Source organism: Saccostrea cucullata, unplaced genomic scaffold, assembly GCF_032062105.1.
Source record: "Saccostrea cucullata isolate Sc308-1 unplaced genomic scaffold, CSIRO_AGI_Scuc_v1 ctg169, whole genome shotgun sequence".
Classification (NCBI taxonomy): Eukaryota; Metazoa; Mollusca; class Bivalvia; order Ostreida; family Ostreidae; genus Saccostrea; species Saccostrea cuccullata.
This window is the reverse complement of record NW_026933727.1, coordinates 513,074-524,087: the sequence shown is the minus strand read 5'-3', so window position 1 is coordinate 524,087 and position 11,014 is coordinate 513,074. Positions and strand designations below refer to the sequence as shown.

Genomic DNA, 11,014 nt, shown 5'->3' with positions numbered 1-11,014 from the left:
CTCATTATCTACAAATGTATATTTTACAAAAATCACTTATTCATTGAAATTTTTAATCCATATTTTTCTGATTTTTTTCCCCAGAAAGATTAAAACTGAATGAACAAACAAAAATGTTATTTATATTAGAGTCTTGCTGTACATTCATTCCACATTCCTTCAACGTACATAATAAACATAAAAACAAGCGAGTGATTATTTGCAGACAATACATATAATAAAATAAGCACATCAAAAAAAAGTATAACGAAATAAACTTAACTGATTGTTAAAAATGTAGACAAACACATATATACAATGGAATTCTCTCTTGATTTTTGTTACAAAATTATCAAACATGAAATTAGAATCGTTTGTTCTTCAAATTGATCAATGATTCTACATTTATAGTAATTGGCACTGACAATCCGGGTTCTGATGGGTAAACCAGTCCTGATCCGGTAAATGTAGTGGCGCCAATATTTCCGGTTGGTTCTGTAAATTAATTAACAATGCAGAAATTATTATTTAAAAAAAATAATTATGTTTATAGGAAGTAACCTGGAAAGGTAAAATTTATGTGTAAAACTTTTGACCTACGCCGTGGCACAGTACGAGCAGAACAATTGGTATGCGAATAAGACACACTTGAACAAATAATTAATGAATAAACAATATACTAAAGGGAAATTATTCTTCCGTTTTGGAAGTAAGTGAAATTATCGCACATTTGACACAACAGTATAAGTTAATTCGCTGTAATACTGATTGTAACTCAAGGCAAATGCATTAAAAGCTTTTTTGTTCCTCGCTTTCCTCCTTGAAAGTGGGAAAATTTAATTTCGGTCTGTTCGTCCGTCTGTCTGTAATTTCTATCTGTTAGTAACGCTTTCGTTTCCAAGGAATATCTCGAGAAGCCTTTGAGCTCTTGCAGTGAAATTTTAAACAACTTCCTATGGCCTACAGAAGATCCCTATTGTTTTTTAGGTCAAAAGATCAAAGTCATAAATTTAAATATTCTCTCTGTTTTAACACTTTCGATTCCGCGCGATATTTCCAGAAGAGTTTGCTATGACATTTTATACCACAACTCCTGTAAGCCTGAGAAAGTACCCTATGTATTTTGAGGTCAAAATGACAAAGGTCAAGGTCGTAAATTCATACATTCTGTATGTGTAAAACTTTCATTTCCAGGCACCATATGCATCTGAAGAATTTCTTGGGCTTTTGCAATGAAATTTACTACCAAACTTCCTTTGACCCCGCCTGTTCTTCTTAAAGTGACCCCTTCCTACAATTTAGATCCGAACATCCTTTTTACCCCTTAACCCTGTAACTACCGGATTTTTTTTTTTTTTTTTTTTTTTTTTTTTTTTGCATTACACAAAAGAAGAAAGATAGATTTTGTATTTGCTTAAGCATCTTAGAATTTCAAAATTATTTTGAAAATTGTTCAACGTTAGTAGTGACCTTTACAACTCAATCACACAAATGAAGTTTGCAGTCGCCTTAAGATCATTGATATTGACTTTAAAACTTTAAAATGAACTTTAACTGGTGATTTTTTTTAGTATATCACGTGTTATCTTTACCGTCGTTTTAAGAACTTTGATATTTACTTTTAAACTTTAAATAGTACGTTAATCACAAAAGTACTTGGGAATTTAATAATATCTTGATCTTTAGATAAGATTATTTATGAAATAAACGTTTTAAATGTTATTTTCACATTTGTTTTCTTCTTGAATCAATTTTGTGTTTGTCACCGTCTACAAAACAGACTTAAAAATTATATCCACTAAATGTTATTTTTACCCTCAGACAATAAATATTTGTTGACCAATCTCTTATGACATTTGCAGTCGATCTTAGACCATCGATACCATGTAATACCAGACCGAGGCTCAACCTAAGCCAATAAAAACTGTTTTTCATTATACTAGATAATAATAAAGATGTCACAAGAATGCCCTACGATAGTCTCGGCGGTTTGAGTGTTGACCTGTGGTATGCGTTTTTTGTATATTGGTTGGTGTAATAGAGATTTTGGTTAATATTATTTTGAAACAAGAAATTTTTACTCAGAGATGGCCGTTAAAGGAGGAAGAACCAAATAAAAGACCCCCCTCCTCAACCCATCCCCATCGCCAATAATCAATAATACAAAAAATTCTAAAACCTTGAACAATTCTGAGAGACCATTTTTTTTTTCAAAAAAGCATGAATTCAAAACTGAAGATTAAATACAATTTCAATTTTTCTTGGAAGAAAATACTAATTACTCTTCATTCTCCCGAGAGGATGGATTTTTGACATGAAACTATGTAAATTGTTTGAATAAATATGAGACAAACTTCAAAGAAATGAATCAAAGTCTTATGCATGCTAAGACTTTGTGTATGATCTTCATTTCTTCTCGATCGTCTTCAGTCAATCACATTTGATTCAATGTGAGGTATTTTGCAAAAGTGTACCATATCCGCTCAAATGACATTTTCAACCATTATTTTTACTCTAGATCTCTACAAGTAAAAACTGATAAAAGACACATCACGTAATTGATATTAAAATCTATTTTTAAATCAATTCCATGAAGGATATGGAGACAACGAACAGTATTCAATATCAAAGTCCATAAAACAATACAAAATAGGAGCAAATTGCATTTACAAGCATTCTTTTATGGAACTTAGGATCACTTACAACTTCTTAAATTGAGATGTTCGTTAATTATGTTTTGTTTTGTTTTTTAAATCATTATTCAGTCAATGTTTTTAGCAAAGTAATCAAGAAATAGTCTAAAAGCAAACTTTTAAAAATATGACTGTAACATTCATTTCATGATGAGATCATGGTACATTTATGCACATTACTTCTTATACACCGAAGAAAATAAACAATAGCTTTATCGAACGACTTAAAATTGGCTGCTTAATCTTTAATATTTCTTTCGGATTCTTTCATTTGCGTAACCTAAACAAATAGAAGAGAAGTCTCTAATCTCGTTTTATCATGTGGGTGCCACGTTAAAAAGTCCTTTCCTGCACAAAATGTTCGTTGTTCTTTTCAAGAACGGCTTAATCAAAGTTCTTGGATGATTTTTAAATAAAGTTTAGGTATGAAACTATGTAAATTGTTAGAATAAATATGAGACAAACTTCAAAGAAATGAATCAAAGTCTTATGCATGCTAAGACTTTGTGTATGATCTTCATTTCTTCTCGATCGTCTTCAGTCAATCGCATTTGATTCAATGTGAGGTATTTTGCAAAAGTGTACCATATCCGCTCAAATGACATTTTCAACCATTATTTTTACTCTACATCAAAGTCTTATGCATGCTAAGACTTTGTGTATGATCTTCATTTCTTCTCATATACTAGATCGTCTTCAGTCAATCGCATTTGATTCAATGTGAGGTATTTTGCAAAAGTGTACCATATCCGCTCAAATGACATTTTCAACCATTATTTTTACTCTACATCTCTACAAGTAAAAACTAATAAAGCTCACATCACGTATGACTAAAATGGCACGTGCACACGTACAGTCTGAATCATCCCGTAAATGCCGTGAACAATGCAATTAATAAACTGTTAGCTCAATTAAAATGAAGTGCTAGAAAATTAAACTGTCTTTTAAATTTTTTTCCACGTCATATAATTAGTTTTAGTTCGTATTATATGCCACATCGTCGGTAACCCACGGGTGATTCACGTCGATTCTCTCTATCATCACGAGGAAGCCTGCGGAATCAAAACCCGTGGTATGTGACGATGTATATGCCAGGAATATCAACGATAGTGGGAAACATGGGATAATTTATCCATTTTATCCCATGTTTCCTACATGTACTATCGTTGATGCCCTGGCATACTAGAAACGAACTAGACACTGATTCCTTATATTTTCATTTTACTGTGAATGGCGGAATTTAATAACTAATCGAATTCAACGGCTCTTAAAAATCATGTTAGTGAACGTGAAAGAGGTTTTATACATAATTATATAATGACTTTGCGTAAAACTTGTGCTAAGAGAGAACGACTTTTACATGCAGACAACCTTCTCGAAAATCTTTTGAAAGATGCGAAAATGTTCGTTTAAATCTACATTAAAATGTATACTATAATATGATATTTTAAAAGATAAATGTCATAGGATTACTTGATATTTTAAATAGAATTTACTGAAGTTGGGGGGAAAACTTAATTTATTATCGCCTAGTATTTTGTAAAATGTCGTGTATCAGACGTAGTATTTCCGATATGTCTGACTCAGCTTTCAATAACAAGAAATGAACCTATTGCAGAATATTTTTTCCTAGTTAAAGGTTCTACCTATATATACATCGTCACCTTGTATACTGGTAAATGGGGTTTCATGATAAGTATCAGGCATACTAAATATCAATCTGTCCATCATTAACACCTGAGCTAATACTGAGTAATAGCATTATAAGTCAGAAACAAAATTTTCAACTAACGTTTTTCTGTCTTATTCTTACTAATTCGTTACTTACTTCTTAAATACTTACCAATTATGGCATAACAAGCTATGTACACACACAACACACACATAAGAACACTTACCCATAACAAGTTCACAGACATTAGAACACTCACCAATAACAGGTTCAAAGATATATATAAACCCTTACCCATAACAAGTTCACAGACGTTTTAGAACTCTTACCAATATCAAGTTCACAGACATAAGAACTCTTACCCATGACTAGTTCACAGATATAAGAACACTTACCCATAACAAGTTCATAGACATAAGAACACTTATCCATAATAACAAGTTCACAGACATAAGAACAATTACCCATAACAAGTTCACACACATAAGAACACTTACCCATAACAAGTTCATAGACATTATCCTGCTTGATGGCTGCCTTGCAGAACTTGTAGAATTGAGCTCCCCCGACGGTGTGTAGGTTATGGTGGGGAACATGGGTCGTTAGCTCAGCATACAGCTGGATTGGGTCAGCAAGGGTCACGACCTTTAATAATTAGAAATCAAAATATTAAGGGTCATGACCTTAAATAATCAGAAATTAAAATATAAACGTCTCTAAAATAAATTTTATTTTTTTTTATCCGGCTTATCTCCTAAAATTAAATGATGTTCATATAACTAGGAATTTTAGTATCAAAACCTGGTATAAGGAATAAAATATACTGTTGAATCCGGTATTTAATATTTATGTTTATCTTTAGTTAATTCTTTATATTCTAGTGTTATGAATTACCAGTCAATGAAAGGAGAAGGGAAACCAGATTTTCAAAATTAATTAGACAGATATTTATTTGGAATCTTGACCTTCGTTCAAGTACAGTGCATAAACTTGTCAATCGTTTACCTCTCATAACGTAACATTCTTCAACCAGTGTTACCCAACTTTTTCTACTAAGTAAGTAAATTTCATCGAGTCTTCTCCTTTTAAACATTACCATAACATTTCCTTGTTCAAAGTTATCTCACTTTTGCTAGTCAGTAGTTCAAAATATGTCCTCTTCAAATTTGTCGTATTATTTCCGTCGTAAGTAGTTCAAACTTCCTCGAGTATTTTCTTTTTTAAGTTACCCCACTTTTCGAGTAAGTATTTCAACCTTTCTCGACGAGTAATTCCTTTTTTTCAAGTTATCCCACTTTTCCTTTTTTAAGTAGTTCAAACACTCTTTAGAATTTTTTAGTTCAAGATACCCAGCTTTTTAGTAAGCGGTTTAGACTTTTTCGAGATTTTTTTTTAAACCTACCTGGGCCATCACCCTTCTTTGTAATGCTTCTTTGGTCTTCTGGAATTTGGCAGATGTGTGGGTGACGAAACATATTTGACCGTTAGTTCCATCAATATCAAACCGCATAGCCATGTGTCCCTTTAAATAAAAATGAATGAAATTTAATAAAATTAAAGTTATCTGTTCTGTTTAATAAAATCATCTTTTAGGAATTTAAAGAATAGATGCGTTTATTTTAAAAGGAAGACTTGGTTTCTACTATCGAGTCGGGGTAGCAAAAAAAAATATATCGGGATCGGAATATCTTAAATTCCTCCTCGTTGTCCTGGATCTGAAAACGAAAGCTGCTCGAATTTTGTAGCAGACACGCCAGACAGAACAGTTTTTTAAAGAAAGAAACAAACAAGGTAAGATCTTTTTTATCGTATAAGTTTCAATTTAAAATGTTTATTTCAAAGTCTTTTTGTATCTGTTAACTGTATATTCTGTTCAGCACAATTGTTTTATGTCATGTCTGTAAGATATCTAATTTGATCTAATATTTATCAACAGACCATAAAGTAAGTGACCTTTGATGAAAATTTAAAAATAAATGTTTTCTGTTATTGCAAAGGTAAAGTGAAATAAACTTTTATTGTTACAAACGATTTCATTCATTTAAAAATTCATATAATAAAAAAGGAGAAATTTGTATAAAATCATGTAGAAATAATCTGATAACTCTCCATTCAGAATCAAGTAGTTTAAAAGTTTATCTACCAATTTATTTTTTTTTAAAAATCTTGGAATAGTTGTGAAAAAACTTTTTGATATGAAATAAACATCACACACGAGTATAGTAACATAATATGATATCACAATGTTCAATTATTTTCTTTGCCCCCTCCTCCCCCCCCCCCCCTTGAATTTTTATCGAAATATAAAAACGTATTTTTTGTTTTTAAAAATGCATGATCGTTTAGTTCACATTAGTTTAGTATTAACATTTTATGATGAACAAGGCATCGCAAAGCAAAGTATCTGCTCGCAAAGAACACCTGATCCCCATTTAAAGCTAAACACGATTCGTATAAAAAATGTGTGTGCCATTTTTGATCGGACTCTCGTTATATCTGAGGACCCCTATATAAAGGGCTTGACTTACATGTAGTCACTCCTGTTTAATCAGTCGACACTGGTGTAGACAGACGGATGTACACTACATTTATACAGCACTCGGTAGTGAAAAAATGACGATAATACTTCTTATGCAGGAAAGTAAGATACCAAAGAAACTTAGATACTTGTACAGGTCAGAAGCTCAGGGCAGTATATAAACAAACACAGAGAGATGTAACTGCAATAAAATGTAAACAAAGATCATGCAAGATAACCGACACGAACACGGGTCACCATTCCACACCGATACAAAAAGCAGTCATGTGTAACAGATGTGACGAGTATAGCCTGGTGTTGATATCATAGACAGATTTATCGAAAATGTCGTATGCCTTTTTACGAGTCGTGTTCAGCTTTAAATTACATTTTGCGTTAACTTTCGTTACGAACGCACTCACTAATCCCACCACACCTGTAACTATCATAATATGATATCTCTTCCAACTTCGTGCGAGGGACTTATAAAATGAAATAACAAAAAATGGAGATAACAAACAGTATTCAAGATCAAAAATCCATAAAACAATGCAAAACAGGAGCAGAGTAAACACGGACCTTCAAAACATCAGAGGTGGGATCAGGTACCATGGAGGAGTGAGCATCTCCTGCCGACTTTTTGTCTAACGGCAGGTTTCACGAATATACTTTTTTTGCAATTCTTCATAACAATACAACATACCAAAATATTGAGTCTTTCTCGTTTTTAATATTTCTTTTTTTAAAATGTGTGGAGAAAATGAAGTATGAACCGAAAAGCATTTTAGGCAATTTCTAGGATTTTGAAGGAAATATCCTCCGAAATCTTGCACAAATGCCTGGATAAACACATAAATTTTAGGAGGAAATTTCTTACAGTAATTTAACTTGAATCACAATATTTGGGGGTGTCGTCTGACCTTAACTTACCAGTACAAACATATATCTATGCATTCCTTCTTAATATCAATATTAATTTATTACACACTCACGACTGTGAAATCTAAGAGGGTGGATGATTTATCCAGACTGCCATGAAGAGGAACCTGGTCGGATACAACGTATATCACCCTTTCGTCGTCCTTTACAATTGCAAATTCATCCATTGTTCCTCCATGGGGCAGAACTGTCGTCCAGAAAAGTCGAAGACTGGAGTCAATAGGTGCGGGGGGCTGATATACCTAGGAAATGAATTTAAAAAATTTTGTCAAAATAGTTGAATAGATGTGTTATTATGTGGGTAATTTGCATCAACAGGAAATGATTAGGATTTAAATAAATTGGCTAATTGAGATGGTTTTATTTACCTCATTTTATTTCCAGACAATCTATCTAAATTCTCATTCTTAAATCAAATAAGCTCTCTAATATGTATCAATACAACGAAAATCATCCTTATTCTTGTAAAGTAAAGTTTCTGAATACAAAATAATTGAGTAAACTCACTTTAATCTGGGGATTTAAAGGAGTTGGAGGAGTAACCCTGACATTCGGCTGATAAGAGGGATATCTCGCTGAACTTGCAAACACTTGTCGATTTGCTCCAGGGAAATTATAGTTTTGAATGAAGGCATTGTTTTGCTTAGGGAGAATGCTTTCTGTTGCCATCATCATCGACGTCATTTCCGGTGTGTTGTAAAGATGAGAAGTGATATCGTTCTTAGCATATACATTTTGGTTCATCATAGGAGTGACCCTTTGGTAGGATACCATACCATTTTGCACCGGAGCAGGATATATTGTATTTTGTTGTATTAAAAGTTTTTTGATTTCTCTTTTTATAGCATTGTCCTCAACAATGCCTTGATCTCGCTGGTTTCCATATCGAGAAAATTTATAAATAGCCTCACTTTTTCTTAAAGGTTTAATTATACCGACTGCTGGCACCATAGTTGGAGTTTTATCCAATTCCATCACTTCTTTTGCAGCTTCTCTATATTTCTTGAAAGCATCTGTTTTTGAAATCGCTACTATGCCTTCGGGTGCACCTTTGAAAACTTCGTTGATTTTCTGCAAAGTATCTTTGGCCTTTTCTGATATGAGGTTCAAATCGTTAAATTTGGAAACCACAGCTTGAGTAGTTGTTGTCGGTGGGCGGCGAGTGGTTGTTGTTGTGGTGGTGGGTGCTTTGGTGGTGGGCCACTTTGTTGTTGGCTCAGTTGAAGTTGTTGTTTTATCTGTAACAACTTGTTTGGTGGTCGATACTGTTGGGAGAATAACAGTTTCCACTGGAGCCACAGGACGTTGTACTGCTCTAACAGCGACAGAAGGCTTAGTTTCTGCAAAGATATTTTGTAGCGGGTTCGGGGTAGTCTTTTCGAAGGCCTTCCTAGTTTGAATGATTTTAACATTGGACTTCTTGAGTTTGTCTTTTTTAAGCGATAAACCAATATCATATCCTGTGATGCCCATTACCATGTTATTTACAGAAGTTGTTGGTCCAACATTCCCAATTTTTGTTTTAGTATTTAATTTTTGCATTTTCGTTTCACCAGCCTGTGTTTCAGCCCTGTAAACGAATGGTAAGTTACTTGACATTTTAGGAATAAAGGTGTCTTGCATTTGTGGTAAAGGAACAGTTGAGGTTCGAATATCGATATTTCCAGGAATGTCTGTAAGCTGAACGGTTTCAGTAGAGTTAAGCAAGGCTTCGATTTCTTTTTGAATATCACTAGAATAAATGCTATTACTTGAATACAGTCCGTTTCTTCTTTTTGCTGCTGAGGCTCTGTCCATGGTGCTTATCGCCTTAGGCGCAGGTGTAAAAAGGGACTGATCTGGGAAAATGAAATCATTTTTCACGAGTTTACTTGATCCAAGTTTCAAATTGACCGCACCTTTGGGAATTTTATTCACTTTGGTATTGCTGGAATAGCTTATATCGTTAAAAGCCTGTTCTGCGAAACTTGACACGAAATCGCCAGAGATGATCATACCAAGGGTGGACACTTCAGTCGGGGGCTGGGTGACAGGGATTCCTTGAATAGGAACGGTCGGGGAAGGCATGGGCCATCTGAAGTCTGTATGTTTGTCTCGGATAATGTCATGCTTAAAGAACTGCTTTTTATCGGCTTTATCGTGAATGCTGTTCGTGTACAGAGAGTTTTCAGACCTATGAATTTCGGCTGTATCCTTGTAAATAAACGCGGGTTGGAAAGAAACACTCGGTACTTCTGGTATCTTTACTTTGGGTTTCTTGTTAGTTTTGAAACTGAATACAAAGTTCTTTCCGCTGCTTTGGTTATTGCGTAAAACAAGTCGAGGTGATTTTCTGACAGGGGTTTTCTTTGTAGGTTTCATCTTCTGAATTTTTGGGACTCGTGTTGTACTTTCCACTTCGTGGGCAGCCAGAAGTGAAATTGAAAAATCTGTCTGCCTATTTCCGAGTTTCTTCACTTTCTCTACATTAGCCTTCATGTTTGATGCAATTTTAGGTACTTTTGGTAATAAATGTTTACTTTTCTGTGATCCAGCATTAGATACCTCTTCTCTTTGAACTGTATCGACTTGTAAGTTTAACATACCCGCATTTGCTCTATCAGATATACCAGACAAGGTTCCCACAACTATATTGTTTTCACCATTGGTTATACCCGTTCTCGTAAACTCACTTGCATAGTGATCTAGATTAACATTCAAGTTCTCAGACGAGGTGATTATTCGTGATTTTTTAGGATCATCTGCCAAACCGTTAGTGATGAATTTCTTAGGAGAAGCCGCTGTTTTCAACTTTTCGCTCTTTTTAATTTTTGCTTTTACAGGCACTTTTTCAGTTACAAATTCAATTTTCAGCGGAAAATGTTTTGTGATTGCTGGCGGTAGCTTTGTTTTCTTTGACGGAGCCTTTGGTTTTAAAGGCACTGTTGATGGTTTGGGTATTTTTTCTTTATTAGACTTGATCTTCTTCGCTATGTTTGAAACAGTGACCGTGTCCACTTCTCTCAACTCATCGGAACGGAACGCTTTTAAAGTGGCTGGAGGTTTGAGAGACTTCTTTTTTGGAGGTGTAGTCTTACTTACGTGTTGCGCCTTTGCTTTCGTCTTAGTTTTCACCTTTTCTTTCCTTCGAGGTCTCAAGGGTACCAAATTTGGGGGAATACCAACTGTAAATTCTGTGTTTCCAACTTCAATTGTAGTGTTCGGCTTTATTCG

The 11,014-nt window shown here is 34.0% G+C and overlaps 1 protein-coding gene across 1 annotated transcript; it reads right to left on the bottom strand.

Moving 5' to 3' along the window:
* Window positions 1–318: 318 nt before the first annotated feature.
* On the bottom strand, window positions 319–8,548 carry LOC134239207 (uncharacterized). Its single transcript, XM_062721377.1, has 5 exons — window positions 8,309–8,548; window positions 7,855–8,043; window positions 5,747–5,866; window positions 4,842–4,989; window positions 319–474 (listed from the first exon to the last, which is right to left on the bottom strand). Exons 1-5 carry the CDS (start codon window positions 8,546–8,548, stop codon window positions 344–346), a joined length of 828 nt encoding a protein of 275 aa, XP_062577361.1. The 3' UTR covers window positions 319–343.
* Between the last annotated feature and the right edge of the window lie 2,466 nt (window positions 8,549–11,014).